Source organism: Papio anubis, chromosome 12 (genome assembly GCF_008728515.1).
Source record: "Papio anubis isolate 15944 chromosome 12, Panubis1.0, whole genome shotgun sequence".
NCBI classification, from domain to species: domain Eukaryota; kingdom Metazoa; phylum Chordata; class Mammalia; order Primates; family Cercopithecidae; genus Papio; species Papio anubis.
The window spans coordinates 48,490,555-48,507,960 of NC_044987.1; the positions used below are offsets into that span (position 1 = coordinate 48,490,555).

At 37.9% G+C, this 17,406-nt stretch overlaps 2 protein-coding genes across 3 annotated transcripts in view; one reads left to right on the forward strand and one right to left on the reverse strand.

Annotated features, from left to right (window-relative positions):
- Positions 1–836: 836 nt before the first annotated feature.
- TMEM126A (transmembrane protein 126A) lies at positions 837–10,000 on the reverse strand. 2 transcript variants are annotated; one of them, XM_003910499.3, is made up of 5 exons: positions 9,826–10,000; positions 7,401–7,493; positions 3,177–3,370; positions 1,680–1,794; positions 837–1,071 (listed from the first exon to the last, which is right to left on the reverse strand). In XM_003910499.3, exons 2-5 carry the CDS (start codon positions 7,484–7,486, stop codon positions 879–881), a joined length of 588 nt encoding a protein of 195 aa, XP_003910548.1. In that variant the 5' UTR covers positions 7,487–7,493; positions 9,826–10,000; the 3' UTR covers positions 837–878. The 2 variants fall into 2 exon arrangements, with proteins under 2 accessions (XP_003910548.1, XP_009185307.1); XM_009187043.4 differs by having other exon boundaries at positions 9,866–9,963.
- Positions 10,001–10,015: 15 nt separating this feature from the next.
- The window catches only part of DLG2 (discs large MAGUK scaffold protein 2), a 2,166,350-nt gene continuing 2,158,959 nt past the window's right edge, over positions 10,016–17,406 (forward strand). The window contains exon 1 of the mRNA XM_031653896.1: positions 10,016–10,215. The gene's annotated coding sequence lies outside the window, so the exon portion shown is untranslated. The remainder of the gene's footprint in view (positions 10,216–17,406) is intronic.

Consider the following 17,406-nt stretch of genomic DNA (forward strand, 5'->3'; position numbering starts at 1 on the left):
CATGGCTAAACATTTTAAATGCATTAAAATTAAAAATTCAGTTACTCAGTTGCACTAGCCACATTTCAGGTGCCCAGCAGCTACATAGGCTAATGGTTAACATATTGACAGTGCAGATATAAAATATTTCCATCATCACAGAAAGCTCTGTTGGACAATGCTGATTCAGTTGCTGTCACAGAAGAAAATGGTTTAGAGAACTAGGATGAGAAATGTTAGGACAACAGAAGAAAGCACATCAAAAATTTAAATGATCTTAGGAAATCAATCAACTAGGATATTTCACTGAGGGTCAGAGAGATTAGTTGATTTTGTGATTCTAAATATCCTACAATAAATGGAAGTGTGAAAGACTACCTAAACTAAAAATACAGCTTTCCAAATAAGGTGACTCGAAGTAGGTAGATCTATATCATAATAGCTGAAGCTGAGCCTGAATGACTCAAGAAGATGGCTGATTTAAGGAAGGTTGTTAAATCAGTTCTAAGAATCTATGGATTAATAATTTGAATTGAGAAAGTGAATTATAAGTAACATTTGGTATAGTGTATGGATATATATATTTTCATTTTTTATTCCCGTTTGGCATTATGAAGTCTTCAGTGTAAAATACTATATAGTAACTTTTTCCTCTTGTGTACTACAGACCAAACTCGATACCTAAGGTAAAAGAGTAGAGCAAGCAAGGTAGAAGAGACAATACTGGGCAAACTAGTGAAGTTAAACTTGTTTAACTGGGTAGCTTTTACTTAGATTCAGCCTTTTGTTGTAGGTCCCAGAATTATCCTCATGTGATAAATTACAAGTCTATGTTTATGCATAACATTAGACATAAACTGTTTTTACCATTTTATTTTTGTTTACATATTTGTTTAAAATCAGTGAATTTCTTGGCCAGGTTCAGATAACTGAAGGGCCTTTATAAGTAGTTTATATTGTTTAGACCCAAGGTATGCTGAAAACATAGTCTGGAGCATAATAGGAAATAACATCTTTCTAAAGACAGGCTTAGAAGTTCTAATCCAGTAATTTAAGATGTTCCCTTTGTGTGGTAACAGAGCTGATTGGTACCTGTAAGAAAACATTGAGATAGTTCAATAGAAAAGATTGTTGATTCAAGTGGCAAACCTATCTATGATATATATTAGTCCTAGAAGTCTTAAGATGAAACTAAAGATTAAGGTAAAGGTCTTCAGTGTCTGTTAATCCTAAAAACTGTTTTATTTTGTTTCTTTATCCAGTTTGCTTCAGGGCTATAGCATAGATTGCTGATCCAAGAGTTCAACAGAGAATAGCCAGAATTATTTTAGAATAGAAGGCTAATATAATAGCTACACATTTTCTGATGGAATTTTCCTTTAGTGCAAGTGTTCAAACTCATCCAAGATAATTATTTATATGACAGAAGTTTCATGCATAATACTCTTTGCAGCTTTGTAGTTAGTTTAGTATTCAGTACACAAATTAACGTTAATAGCCTGAACTATATACCAAGTAGAACTGTTTGAAATTCTTGATAAGTAGAATTTGATTATAAGAAGAAACAGGTCTTGCTAACTTCTAAACAAGAGGGTAACATCGCCTTTGGTCTAAATGACTTAAAAACTAAATATATTTGCTGCTTTAAGTTGTGAATTTTATAGGTAATCATATATTATAAAAAGTTTTTCATTTCCTACCTGGCTGCTAGGCTACCATTTACAGGTATAGCCAAGAAAACAGGGTACAGACCACCAACAACAAGACCTATCAGTCCACTCCGTGTTACGGTACAGGTTTCACAAGCCACATCACCTAGGAAATAAATTAGTTCTGGACATGAAGGTTATGATAATCAAGCAAACATAATTTAAAGAATGTAAGATCCTCTTTTGTGTATCACAGATATTTTTCAGGCAATATATCAAATGTAATTCTACAAAGCATGATAAAAGGTATAATTACATCTATGAGTAACTTAAAATAGCTCGGAATGATTGATAAAACTATTTTAGGAAAAAAAATTCTCTAATTTGTTCTGAACGTAGATATAATAAGCTCATGGTTTGGGCTGCTGCTAGCTTTCTGCACTTGTTTTTTATCAACAGACCCGGGCTAATATTTTCACTCAATGTGTTCAATTCAATGGGCAATTCAGTCTGTTCAATTCAATTCAAATAGTTCAAACAATTTCTGTGATCTCCCTTGATCATAGAAATTGTTTCCACTGGTCATGGGAATTAAAATACTCGTCCAATTTAAACAAATTTGGAGCAGCACTTAACAGAAAATAAAATTTAGATGGACTGGCTTCCCTAGCACCCATGGTAATATCTTTATTTGAAATCATTAATCAAAAGATTTTTTATGATTAACTATACTCAAAGCATTCAGCACACATGGTAAATTTTCAAAAGGAAATCAATTCTCCATGTATTTGATAAACGTTATATATGCATTTAGTGCTTTAAGAGATTTACTATATAAAGAGTCATATTCTCACAAAAATATTTTCCCCCTTTAAGGAACTTCTCTATAAAATATAAATAAAAAATCTAAGGTAGCCAACATATTATTTATATATATATATATAATATTTCCATATGATTTTCATATATATATCCATATATATATATGGATTTCCAAATATTTCTTACTCTAAATGAGCAATGAGAAAGATATGTTAGAAAAAGGAAAGTATTGCCAGGTGCAGTGGCTCACGCCTGTAATCCCAGCACTTTGAGAGGCCGAGGCGGGTGGATCACCTGAGGTCAGGAGTTTGAGAGCAGCCTGGCCAACATGGTGAAACCCTGTCTATACTAAAAATACAAAAAAATTAGCCGGCTGTGGTGGTGGGTGCCTGTAATCCCAGCTACTCAGGAGGCTGAGGCAGGAGAATCGCTTGAACCCAGGAGGTGGAGGTTGCAGTGAGCCAAGATCGCGCCAACGCACTCCAACCTGGGCAACAACAGCAAAACTCCATCTCAAAGGAAAGTATTTAGAACTGCTGTATGTGTGCATCTTGGTTGGTAGACCATGCTAATATGAATTACTTGCCACAGAGAGGCTAGCAAGATTTAATCTTATCTAAACACTGCATTACAGCATATAGCTACCTGATATTAATAACTATGGACTAAAGCTGCAAATAACATATACTAAGGCAAACTCTTTGGTGATAGTGAAGTAGAATTTACCTGTATTCAAAGGAAAACTTACAAAACATCTGTAAGTTAAGTCTGTTGTAACAAAAGGTATCCCTGCCATTGGCAAGCCAGCAGATATACGAGCCTTTGTCACATTCAAGATGCGTCGAAAAAGACTGTTTGCTATGAGGCCACAAAAAGCAGCATTTAATCCAACATAAACTGATCCATTTTCAAGTAGATTCCTGAAAGAGTGAGAAGAAAGAACTTTTTCTTTGGCTTTATTGTGTGTGTGAGCTTTCCCGATTCTGACACATGTTACAGAACTTAATAGGACTTTGGGAATACACTAACTGGATATAACGTCTATCCCTTATAGAACCAAAATCTTAAAAATTGCTTTATGTATAGGTTTTTGCTCTTCTCCCAGCAGCCAGTGGGTGCCTCTCCTCTGAGCTCCCGTAATACTTACCTCTCTAGCACAACACATTACAAGACAGTACTATCTTATATAATCACTGATTTACATGTCAGGCTTCTACACTAGTCTTTAAACAACCGGAAGACAATGGATACAAAGATGTATTCAGCCTGACACAGAAGATGTTCAATAATGTGGAGTTAATGTGTTTCCTTTCACTCTTCCCTGAAACATTAGTGTCAGGATTGGGAGTACTAACATTTAAGCAACACCCTATGCTAGGTACTTTATAATAACCCATTGATGAGAAATAAACTGATGTTTTGAGATAGTGGTAGAACTGGATTTGAAGCCAAGGTTATGTATGAACTTTTAACCTATGTCCTATGCATTCTTTAGTTTTGGGAAAAAGTAATGCCTAACATGATTGCTGAATATTGAAAATATTGACTCCAAACTTTTCAGACTACTACTTAGCTTTTTTACCGCTTGCATTGCTATCTACAATACAGTCAATCTTAAAATTTCATTACTCTTAACTAGCCATAGTAGTCACACAGTACCCCCTCTAACTTCTATGGCTTACACTCATCTAAAATAGCTTTTCTAGGAACTCTAAGCTTCCTACATTGTATAAGGTATTACTTTTCTTATCTGACACTGCAGTCATGATGCCTATCATTGAGAACCCCACTGTATGCAGCAGACTCAGTGCTAAAGGCACAAAAAATTATCTTCTATCTTCAAGGTTAACATAGTTAAATATTACTGGAGAAGAAAGATATGTAAACGAGATAGAAGTCTATGAAAATGCTCATGGTAGTACAAGACAGCGGCAGTTCAGGAACTTGGGGTACATAGATAATAATTAGTGATGACAGCCTGGAGAACCTACCAACCACAAAAACCATGTAAATGTGAAAAGCCTATGTTTTTTTTGTGGGGGTTGGGGGAATAAAAAACTTGAACACTTCCTCTAAAATATTATTTCATCATAACAATCATGTGAAATGTATATTATCCCCATTTTAAATCCCAATGCTCAGGTAAATAATTTGCCTATATATATAAAATACATATAAAATACATATATACATATGTTATATATAAGTCCATTTGTTTACAAGTATGTTACATATACAAATAAATAAAAAGTAGTACAAGTGAAATCTGCATAGCAAACTTTGCTCTCCTAACCAGATTTTTCCCATAGCTAAAGTCAAAATTTTTAATTAAAAATTAGCACAGGCCAGGCGCGGTGGCTCAAGCCTGTAATCCCAGCACTTTGGGAGGCCGAGACGGGCAGATCACGAGGTCAGGAGATCGAGACCATCCTGGCTAACACGGTGAAACCCCGTCTCTACTAAAAAATACAAAAAACTAGCCCGGCGTGGTGGCAGGCGCCTATAGTCCCAGCTACTCGGGGGCTGAGGCAGGAGAATGGCGTGAACCCGGGAGGCGGAGCTTGCGGTGAGCTGAGATCTGGCCCAGCCTGGGTGACAGCGAGATTCTGTCTCAAAAAAAAAAAAAAAAAAAAAATTGTTACTTAGCAGCCCCTTGCCAGTTTTCCAAAAAAGTACCTGTACCAACTAAAAACTCATGACTTTTTGATAAGACATAACACAAGAAATAGACATGAAATAGCCCAAATTTAACAAACGACAAACATGTGCGTGAAAGTATTTCTGTAGATCAGAAAATGAAGTTTTTGATATTAAGAAAGCTCCATACACTGGAGGACATGCCAAGTAACTGTTAAATACCTGATTAATAGTCCAAGAAGAAATGAAGATTCAAACTTAGAAGATAAAATGGGAATGAAGAGAAAAAATAGGAACAAGGCAAAGATAAAAGGACACTGTCATCTGCCCAGTTTAGATGCCAATGATTGCAAGCATTTATTGCCTCTAAACTAAATTTTACTTTGCAGTTCCATATATTCTTTCTAATTTGGTAAAAAACCCAATGACAGCCTACTTTCTTTTCTTGAAAGTTGCCACCGTCTACCGTCTACTCTTTTTTTGAGACAGTCTTGCTCTCACCCAGGCTGGAGTGCCGTGGCATGATCTCGGCTCACTGCAGCATCCGCCTCCCAGGTTCAAACTATTCTCATGCCTCAGCTTCTCCAGTGGCTAGGACTACAGGCACGCGCCCCCACACCTGGCTAATTTCTGTATTTTTAGTAGAGACAGGGTTTTGCCATGTTGGCCAGGCTAGTCTTCTCCTGACCTCAAGTGATCAGCCCGCCTCCGCCTCCCAAAGTGCTGGGATTACAGGTGTGAGCCAGCAGGTGTCACACCATTACAGGTGTGACTCTTCCTTTGTCAGTCTCACTTTCCCTATCTTGCTGGCCTGGAAACATGGACATAGTTCCTTTTTTGCTTTAAAAGTTTTTGTTACCTCAGGAAAACAACTAGAAGGGAGTGGAGTTGGAGTGTGGGGATGGGGGTGAAAGAGTTTTTAAAATCTCACCAAGTTCTTACCACTAGCCTTTTTTTTTTTCTTCCCCTCAGAGATCCTTGTTCTGAACACTACTGGGCTTGATTTATAGGTTCTTCCTGATTAAGATGATAAGTGGCAGCAAGATGGGGATTTGTTCAGTTTTTATTCCTGAAGATAGCAAGATTATGCTTCCAGAATGTATTTTAAATCCATCCTCTTTTCATCGCAACTGTCACCACCCCTACCATCTCCACTCACTAGGATTACTATGCCGGTTTTTCTACTGGTCTTTGTATTTCCTTTCTTTCCTACCTCGAATCTGCTTTACAAAAAGCAGCTGGAATGTTCTTTAGAAATGCTAAAATCATTCACCTGCTCAAAACTATTCTTGGTCCTTATGCCCACTTCCTTAGTACTTCAGTAACAATGGTTACTCAAGTACCACAAGCCTTGGCTATCTTGTGGCTAGGCATATGCCATTCCCTCTACTTAAGACACTGTCCCTCTCTCCTTCCCAGGTGGCTGCTTTTCATCCTTTTATATTCAGAGAGACCTTCTTGACTGTCAGCAAAGTATAAGACATTTTGTGGAAGTACACAGTAGCTGCCTGGCAAAGATCAGTATGTTCCCTATATTGGTTTTTCTCTTTAACAATATCTTTTTTTTTTTTTTTTTTTTTTTTTGAGACGGAGTTTTGCTCTTGTCGCCCAGACTGGAGTGTAGCGGCGTGATCTCGGCTCACTGCGACCTCCGCCTCCTGGGTTCAAGTGATTCTCCTGCCTCAGCCTCCTGAGGAGCTGGGATTACAGGTGCCCGCCACCACGCCCAGCTAATTTTTGTACTTTTAGTAGAGACGGGGTTTCACCATGTTGGCCAGGCTGGTCTGAACTCCTGACTTCAGGTGATCCACCTACCTTGGCCTCCCAAAGTGCTGGATTACAGGCATGAGCCACCACGCCTGGCCCTCTAATAATATCTTAAAGATCTTTAGCCATGATCCTATTTCTCTGACATTCTCTATCTTGCTGTGTGTATTCTATGGTACTCTTAGACTGGTAAGCATACTGACAGAATGAACTGGAAACAAAAGACATTTTAAAAGTTATTTTAAAGTTTTGTTATTTAAATGGGTCTGTAAATGTTTACATTTTACTATACTCCAAGCCTAATGGAAAAACTCAAAACATTGTACAGTTAGATATGTTCAAAGACATGAGTTCCAGCCTCAACTTCCACAATTAGCTATGTGATATTGAGCAAAATGGTTAAACGCTCTCATCCAGGCAAGAAAAAGGCAATTTCCTCCTGACATTCCGTGTTGTTTATACTCAAACTAGATAAATTTGAGATAATGAATCAATGGTGAAAATCCACCTGATAAAAGGTATTTTTAAATTAAGAAGGGATCTTACCTTTCTGCCTCTGGAAGCTGGTTAATTTTTCTGAATACATCAACAATTATGTTTTCCTTGGTATTACTGGATTTATGATTTTCCATTTTGAACCTTAAAAAACATGAAGATATCATTTCTCAAGAATTTATAGGAAGAATTTTAAAAACCTTCTGAAGACTAATACTGTAGAGCTAATGTGAAAAAAACATTGCATATATGTTATTAAAAAAAAAAAAAAAAATCTAAGTGAAACAGAAACCAGAACATGAAAAGCAACACATAAAGCTTTTAGGAAATACAGAGTATCTTCATAATCCTTGAAACTATTTCCTAAACAATTCACAAATAGCACTAAACATAAAAGACTTATAAAACTAACAGTACTGAGGTTAAGAACCTACGGTTATCAATATATACCATAAAGAAAAGCTAGTGTGGGAGAAAATGCAATACAACTGACAAAAGAGTAGTTAGTACCCAGAACATACATGGAACTACATATCAACACGAAAAAGGTAAGCAGCCCTATGGAAAAACTGACAAAATATTTGAACAGGCACTTCACAAAAAGTTAAACAGCCAATAAACATGAAAATATGCTCACCTTCATTATAATTGGAACAACCCACAGTGAGATACCAATAGGTACCCATAGGTTAGCTAAAATTAAAATCTGACAATTCCAATTATTGGCAAGAACGTGGAGTAGCTACAACTACATTCTGTGTACAGAATGTGGGGTAGCTTTACCCAAACTGTACAGTCACTTTGGGAAAGAATTTGGTATTATTTAGCAGGTAGAAGACACACATACCTAGCAATTTCATTTCTAGGTATACCCGAGATCAGGGCTGAGCAAACTTTAAAGGGCCAGATATAAATATGGTAGGCTTTGCAGGTAACATACAGCTTTTGTTGAATATTTGTTTTTTAAAAAACTCTATAAAAACATAAAAATCATTCTTAGCTGGTTGGCTGTACATAGGCAAACTATAGGCCGCATATGGCCTACATGCCAATAGTTTGTTGTGTCTGTACTAGTTAGGGTGAAAATGTCAAAATTAAGGGAATAGTGAATGATGAGTTTTAAATTAAAGATTTGGCTCATTAAACAAGTTTCAGGGTAACAGTTAAGAAAAACAAAGGCTGGGCGCAGTGGCTCACGCCTGCAATCCCAGCACCTTGGGAGGCCAAGGCAGACGGATCACCTGAGGTCAGGAGTTCAAGACCAGCCTGGCCAACATGGTGAAACTCCCTCTCTTCTAAAAATACAAAAATTAGCCAGGCCCGGTGGCAGCTGCCTGTAATCCCAGGTATTCGGGAGGCTGAGGCTGGAGAATCTCTTGAACCTGGGAGGCGGAGGTTGCAGTGAGCCAAGATTTCGTCACTGCGCTCCAGCCTGGGTGAGAGGGCGAGACTCTGTCTCAAAAAAAAAAAAAAAAAAAAAGTTCAGGGATAACAACAAAGGAAAACATGGTTTTATGAAACCAGATTTTCTCATTTCCTACAACGTTACAGGCGCTCGTTTAAATATTTATTGCTACCTGTTTTATATCGATAAGAGGTCATTTGGAAATGTTGAGTACATTGACATTCCATATCTCTAGACTTAAAGTTAACCTAATAAGGACAATGCAACCTTAGAAATTTAGGTCTAGGTTTCTGGTAGTCAAATTTTTGAGGGCCTTGGCTACAATAATGATAAGACACAATCCCTGCTGTACAGGAGCTCTGAATGATTTTGTGTATGGGGTAGTGGAATATATATAATCAAATTCAGTATGTATATATTGTACTGAGCAGTATATACATATATATGAAATGTATGTGTAATATGTCAGAAATAAAAGAAGTGATTTCCCCAGTATATTCTGCCCAATGGTATCACTACTTTTCTTTGCATATTGGTGAGGTTCCAAGTCCTGTGAAATACCCATTTCTACACTGTGTTTGTCTAGTCACCCTTAATTCAGTAGAAGTCCTGACTGGGCAGCCCCTGTGGGCATTTTGTCTCCGATATTAATAACAAATACCTATCAAAGACAACGCCGCCTGTAAAAACTACAAATATTTCGAAAGATTTTTGTGTTACCTATCTCATGTCATTCTTGGGAGAGCTCTGAGAGATAGGCAATGTGGGGCCCATCTGAGAGATAGGTAAAGTGTGGCCTCTGAAAATTAAATTTGGCCGTGGACACCTTGTAAATTGACAGTAAACCTGGGATTAAATTCAATCTCAGGCATTTTCCCCTTCTATTGGGTTAATTTAAATATAAGGTCTTTCCTTCTAGAGTGCAAAGTGAAGAGACAGCACCAAAGGGCCAACTACACTTCTACTTGCTCTCATTTACGCGCAGCGCTGCTGGTAGCTAGCGTGTTACTGCGCCGTGCTTCTCTTGACACCGGGACATTTACTTCACCCCCTCCCCCGTAATACCAGTACCTTATGCTCTCCTCCCAGCAGCCTGCGGGTGCCTACTCACTTCTTCCTCAGCCACGCCGGAGGTCACTGCCACCTTTGCTCAAATTGCCTGGGCGCAGCCATCTTTGGCTGACTCGTGACGCGGCCTGGGCGGGCGCCGGGTCGCGGCTGCTGATTGGACTGCGGGACGGACGTTGCGTCCAGGAGCTGCTTTGGGCTGAGAAGCTTCAGGCCCTAGGAGGTGCGGGGCAGCTAAGCGTTGAGGTTTGTTTGCCTGGCATAGAGTGTGCTCATTTCACCTGCTCTTGCCTCCAGGACAGAGCTTGTAGAAATTGTGACATTTCGAGATATAAGTTGGGTGACCCTCAGCCTCTTCCATTGAAAACATACCTCGGGCATATTAACTTCCTGGTCAGTAGAGCCTACTTACGTTGTTGGCATGGGGTAAATGAAAACTGCACAGCTCTTGGCATAGGATAGCTACTCAGGTTAAAAATAAGTCAAAGGAGAAATATTTCTTGGCTCTATCGATTTTCTACTCTCTCTTGGAAGTTAAGCTCTCTGTGCCATGTTTTGATCTGTATTGATTGCCCTACCATAATCAGCACCTCAGAGCTGGAGCTTATTTTTCTGAGGATTCTTCGTGTGCTCCAGAATACTGCTTATTTGGAAGCAGTGTTGGGTGAAAGTCATCTTATTTCTTCTTGCTTTTTAAGTATAAATACTAGAAAATTTAAAATTATATATGTGGCTTGCATTATATATCTATTGGACAGTGCTGTTTAGAAGGTACATCTAATGCTCTCCTCCCAGCAGCCAGTGGATGCCTCACCAAGCCTTGCTCAGCCGTGATGGGGCTCCCTGCAACCTTTGCTCAGTTCGCTTGGACTCGTTAACCCAATAGAAGGGAAAAATGCCTACAATTGAATTTTATCTTAACTCTATTAAGATTAGCAGGTAAACACTGTGCCAAAAAATACATAACTAACTGTAGCAATAAATACATGATCATAACACATATCAGAAATCTTATTCTCATCCTTTCAAATTTTTGAACAAGTGATAAAGTGTTACATTGTCCAGATAATTTTTATGTTCTCTGTCCATTGCAGGGTTGCTTGACCATTAGGCTCCATAGTGCCAAGAAGTCTGTAATTGCAGTTTCTAAACTTGCACAGATAGAAAGACTTACTTTCATGAAGGTGTACAAGAAGGAAAATTCCTAGTCTTAGATTTTTTTTTTTTTTTTTTTTTCTTTTTTTTTAGACAGAGTTTCGCTATAGTCCGCCAAGCCGGAGTGCAATGGCCTGATCTCGGCTCATTGCAACTTTTGCCTTCCAGGTTCAAGCGATTCTCATGCTTCAGCCTCCAGAGTAGCTGGGATTACAGACGCGTGCCACCACGACCAGCTGACTTTTTTTTTTTTTTTTTTTTTTTTTGAGATGGAGTCTCGTTCTGTCACCCAGGCTGGAGTGCAGTGGTGCGATTTCGGCTCACTGCAAGCTCCACCTCCTGGGTTCACGCCATTCTCCTGCCTTAGCCTCCCAAGTAGCTGGGACTACAAGCACCCACCACCACACCTGGCTACTTTTTTTTTGTATTTTTAGTAGAGATGGGGTTTCACCGTGTTAGCCAGAATGGTCTCAATCTTCTGACCTCGTGATCCACCCGCCTCGGCCTCCCAAAAGTGCTGGGATTACAGGCGTGAGCCACCGTGCCTGGCCCCTGCAGATTTTTTAGTAGAGACAGGGGTTCACCACGTTGGCCAGGCTGGTCTCGAACTCCTGACCTCAGGTGATCCACTGGCCTCGGTCTCCCAAAGTGCAGGGATTACAGGCGTGAACCAGCATGCCTGGCCATCTAGTCTTTCTTTTACTCACTTTGCTTTTCATCTCAAGGTTTTAAGCAAACAAATCACAATATTGTGCTCACTACCTTTGCCTGAATGGAACTTCACTAGGCCTTCTCTATAACTGTCTGTTTCCTAATTATGTGGACACTATAAACCACCATCTTGTAGAGAATAATGGCCAATAGATTGAAACGTTAAAAAAAAAAAAAAAAAAAAAGCCAGAGTGTGGAATACTTAAAATGCCAGACTAGGAATTTTCTCCCTTTTGTTTGCTTTATTTTCTGGGAAACGTTAGTTATTAAAAACGGGAGTTAAAAAATTCATAGTTACACTATGATAAGAGGCATATGGTACAGAAAAAAATGGAGGCAATACTGCAGATGGATATTAGATAGGTGCCTCCAAATAAAAATCTCAAGGACATCTTATACTCCAAAGCTGAAAATCACATATGTTTTCCTCTCTCATATCTACTGTTTTTTGTCTCAGGGCTTGACAACACCATCCATTTCGTTGCAGAAGCCAGAAACTTAAGTTCATCTACATTACTCCTTGCAGACTAATCAGTCATGAACATTGATTGATTTTCTTCCTAGATATTCTTTACACAAATCATCTCTTATTTAGGCAGTGGAAGTGACTCTTTATTCTCACAGATTCCACTCATCTTCCATTCAGCAATTCTCTACATAGCATCTATGAAAATTTATGTTAGACAATTTAGCTGAACTTGGGCTGTGCATGGAAGAGAGGGGATAGAAATGTAGCCAGAAATCAGCAATGTCTATGATACTTGCACCAGACAACCATAAGCTCTTTTTGGAAATAGGAAATAAAGAACAATTTGTCAAAGCATATTTTTCTATTACCAAAAATACATGCAGTTCTTTTGATTTTAAAAGTTTTGAGAAATGCTGAAAGAGAAAAGATAATTTAGTTTCTTATAGCTTGTCTGAACTCTCTAACAACAGAATATTGGTACATAAAATAATCTGAATGAAAGAAAATGTAATTTGACCACTTGTCACTACCTTTATTGCTACTACCTATTATCTCTTACCTAGACTGTCTATAAAATCCTGTGTCACGCAGAAAAATTGCTGGGATATGGCTGTGACTTAAATGCTGCATGAATCTGCTGAAAATAGTTGATCCAGGAAGATTCCATACTTTTCAAAGATAATAATCATAAAATAAAAGAGGGACTTCTAGCTTCTGGAAGTGACACAGTAGCTTATGTTGGACAGACCCTGTTGCAAATAACAATTATAAACTCTGGACAAGGAAGAGATTCTTTTCGAAGACCCTAGAAAGCAACCAAAATAGCATGAAAACACAGGAGGGTATACAATTCTAGAAAGAAGGGAAAAATAGTGGGTAAGATCCACATTTATCCAGGATTTTTCATGAGGGCATTAGTCTGTGCAGTACATGGGGAATAGTGTGCCAGTATAAAGCAGCATTCTTCCCATTCTAAAAAACTCAGAAGTTGAAATTTGGAAATGCCAGATCAACTGAAAATTGGGGCAGGAACCTTGAAAAGGGAGTCCCAAAATCTGTCTTAAAAAATCCCCTCAAAGCTTTAGCTCACAATATAACAGTACATGCAAGTGGTAAGACCCAAAGAACCCAATGGACAGCAACAGTTGGAAGACTGGAAGAGCTGAAGTTAAATTTCAGCAGTCGTCTGATGCTGGGAAGATAGTGTATTTTTGAATATTTAAATTCAAATATTTGAAATTTAAATATTTCCAAGTTATACAGACTGGGTGAGAACTTTGGACATTCCACTGAGCAACATCTTAGAATTAATGACTACATCCAACGACTAAGGCTTATGCCCTAGAATCAAGGGCAAAATCAACCAAATCAATATTTTTTTTAAAAAAATCAAATTAAGCAAAAAGGAAGTCAAAGAGGAAGGAATAATAAAGGTAGGAGTGGAAATAAATGAAAGAGAAAAGACAAAAACAAAAACAGTAGATAAAAAAACCAACTGTGATTCTTTGAAAATAATAAAATCAATAAGCCCTGATAAGACTAATCAAAAGAAAAAGAGACCAAACAACTAAATCGTTTTGGACCCAAAGAAGGGACATTAATACAGATTCTACACACATTAACAGGATAAGGAGAGGATATTATGAACAACTTTAACCTAGTGTGTTCAACAATTTAGACAAAATGGACAAATTGCTTGGTCTTGTTAATTGCTTATCTGGAGAGTTACAATTTATTTTTTCTTTTAAATCTTATAACCTACAACCTTGCTAAATTAAATAGGATTTTAAAAATTATATAGATAATTTTATTTCTTCTTTTCCAATCTGGCTAGACTCTCCCATACAATGTTGACTAGAAGCAAAAAGCAGACATTCTTGCATTTTTCCTGATCTTAGGGGGAAGTCATTCAGTTTCCCACCATCATCATGTTAATTATAGTTTTTTTTGTAAATGCCCTTCAAAATCTTAAGGAAGTTCCCTTCTTTTCCTCATATACTGGGAGTTTTTATCAGGAACAGATGTTGGATTTTGTCAAATGCTTTTTCTGTGTCTATTCAGATGATCATTTATTAACAGATCAGTGAATTATATTGTGTAGAGGCTCCACGTTCCCCAGTCATCTTTCTGTGTCCTGACCAAAAATCACAGAGCGCCTTGACTGCTTTGTGACCCGGTCAGCTGCAGATTTTTCCCAGTAGGCTTGAATCCAAACTGAGACCTTAAAACATTTCCAGGCACTGATAAAGGTATCTAGGTTGTTGCCCGAAACACTAAAATAAACTGGCCCTGAGCCAGATTCCTTAAGCCCTCATATAAACTCCATATCCTAATCCCCTTGTTGTGAATTTCTAGCCTTTTCTCTTGCTGTTTGTGGTGAGGATTGCTGCAGTTCACCCATATAAAAGTTCCCCTAATAAATGCTTTGGACTGATCACCCTAGTGTTTAGGGCTTCTTTCTATGAATCCCAACCAGCCTAGTCTCAGGATGACTCAGGACATTCCCTTGTGGAAAATCCCCTGCTGCCACTTTTGGGGTGACTCCTGCTGTGGGTTTGGTGGAACAAAACATATTGAGTGATTTTTTAAATGTTAAGCCAATTTTGCAAGCCCCGCTTGGCCACGAGGTACTATTCTGTGTACATATTTTTGTATTTGGTTTGCTAAAAGTTTGTCAAAAGTTTTTATATCAATGTTCATGAGGAGTATTAGGCTGTAGTTTCTTTCCTCAAAATATTTTTATCTGGCTTTGACATCAGGACATTGCTGGACTTATTGAATGAGTTGGCAAGTGTTCCCATCTCTTCATTTTTTTTGGAGAGTTTGCATCATATTGTTATTATTTCTTCCTTACATGTTTGATAGACTTTACCAGTGAAGATTTCTGGATCTGAATTTTCCTTGTAGGGAGGATTTAACTACAAATTCAGTACTCATGATAGATATATGGCTACTCTGATTATCTATTTCTTTTTGGGTGAACTTCACAAATCTTCACAAAACAAGATCAAATATTCATTTATTCATTTTACCTAAGTTCTCAAGTTTATTGGCTGAAATTGTTCAAAAATATTTTCTTGTTATATTTTAACATCTGTAGAATCTGTGGTGAAACATCTCTCTTGATATTGGTCACTTATGTCTTCCCTTCTTTATGCCTGATCTATCTGACTAATTGTTTATTATTTTTGAAAATCTCAAATAACCACCTTTTGGTTTTATTGATTCTTTTCTATTGGTTTCTGTTTTCTATTTTTTTCCCTTTGTTCTATATTATTTCTTTCTTATTCTTATCTAGGATTTGACTTGCTCCTCTTTTTCTCATTTCTTAAAAACGTAGCTGGGGCAATTGATTTGAGATCTTTTTCCCCTCTAACATATGTGTTTATCATTACAAATTTCCAAGTACTGCTTTAACTGTATCCCATAGATTTTTAAATGTTCTGTATTATTTTAATTCAGTTCAAAAGAATTTCTAATTTCACTTTGCTTTCCTCTTTGGCCTGTGGATTTTTTTTTTTTTAATACTTTAAGTTCCAGGGTACATGTGCATAACGTGCAGGTTTGTTACATATGTATACTTGTGCCATGTTGGTGTGCTGTACCCATCAACTCATCAGCACCCATCAACTCGTCATTTACATCAGGTATAACTCCCAATGCAATCCCTCCCCCCTTCCCCCTCCCGATAATAGGCCTCGGTGTGTGATGTTCCCCTTCCCGAGTCCAAGTGATCTCATTGTTCAGTTCCCACCTATGAGTGAGAACATGTGGTGTTTGGTTTTCTGTTCTTGCGATAGTTTGCTGAGAATGATGGTTTCCAGCTGCATCCATGTCCCTACAAAGGACACAAACTTATCTTTTTTTATGGCTGCATAGTATTCCAAGGTGTATATGTGCCACATTTTCTTAATCCAGTCTGTCACTGATGGACATTTGGGTTGATTCCAAGTCTTTGCTATTGTGAATAGTGCCGCAGTGAACATACGTGTACATATATCTTTATAGCAGCATGATTTATAATCCTTTGGGTATATACCCAGTAATGGGATGGCTGGGTCATATGGTACTTCTAGTTCTAGATCCTTGAGGAATCGCCATACTGTTTTCCATAATGGTTGAACTAGTTTACAATCCCACCAACAGTGTAAAAGTGTTCCTATTTCTCCACATCCTCTCCAGCACCTGTTGTTTCCTGACTTTTTAATGATTGCCATTCTAACTGGTGTGAGATGGTATCTCATTGTGGTTTTGATTTGCATTTCTCTGATTGGCCTCTGGATTTTTTAGAAGTGTGTTAGTTTAGTAACAGTTCCAATTTTCCAGATACCATTTTGCTATTGATTTCCAATTCAGTTCCATTCTGGCCAGAAAATATACTTTGTATGATTTGAATCCTTTTAAGTTTATTGAGATTTATAAAGTAGATTCTGGTCCATCTTGGTAAGTGGTCCACATGTGCTTGTAAATAATGTATACTCTGCTGTTGTGCCAAGAATTCTAAAAACATCAATTAGCACAAGTTGGCTGATGGTCATTATCCTTTCTGAATTTCTACCAACTTGTTTTATTAATACTGAGAGAAGGTTATTAAAATCTCCAACCATTATGAGGATTTTCTGTTTTTCGTTTCAGTTCTATTAACTCTTGCTTCACGTTATTTTCAAGCTCCATTATTGTATGAATAAACACTTAGGATGAATTGATCCCTGTATAATTGTGAAATAACCTCCTTATTTCTTGGTAATATTCTTTGCTTTGAAATTCACCCTCTCCCTCTCTCCCTCGCTCCCTTCCCTCCTTCCTTTGAGTCAGGGTCTCACTCTGTCACCCAGGCTGGTGTGCAATGGCACAATCATGGCTCATTGCAGCCCCAACCATCTGGCAAGTGATCCTCTTGCCTTAAGCACCTGAGTAGCTGGGACTACAGGATACTATGCCCAGCTAACTTTTTATTTTTTGTAGAGACAGGATATCACTATGTTGCCTAGGTTAGTTTTGAACTCCTGGGATCAAGCAATCCTCCAGACTTGGCTTCCTAAAGTGCTGGGATTACAGGCATGAGCCACTGTGCTTGGCCTGTTTGATATTAGTATGGCCACTCCAATAAGTTTTTTTTGATTAGTGTTAACACAACACAGCTTTTCCTATCCTTTTAACCTATTTGAGTCTTTAGATTTCATGCAGGTTTTCTTTTAGACCATATAGGTGGATTTTGCTTTTTATCTAAATTAGGCAATTTCTGACTT

Excerpts from the sequence above, each read along its gene's own strand:
- TMEM126A (XM_003910499.3), bottom strand. The coding sequence starts at position 7,486 with ATGGAAAATCATAAATCCAGTAATACCAAGGAAAACATAATTGTTGAT. Across the intron at positions 3,371-7,400 it reads CAGCTTCCAGAGGCAGAAAG|GAATCTACTTGAAAATGGAT; the intron begins GTAAGATCCCTT and ends TCACTCTTTCAG. Across the intron at positions 1,795-3,176 it reads AAGTTTTCCTTTGAATACAG|GTGATGTGGCTTGTGAAACC; the intron begins GTAAATTCTACT and ends TTTATTTCCTAG.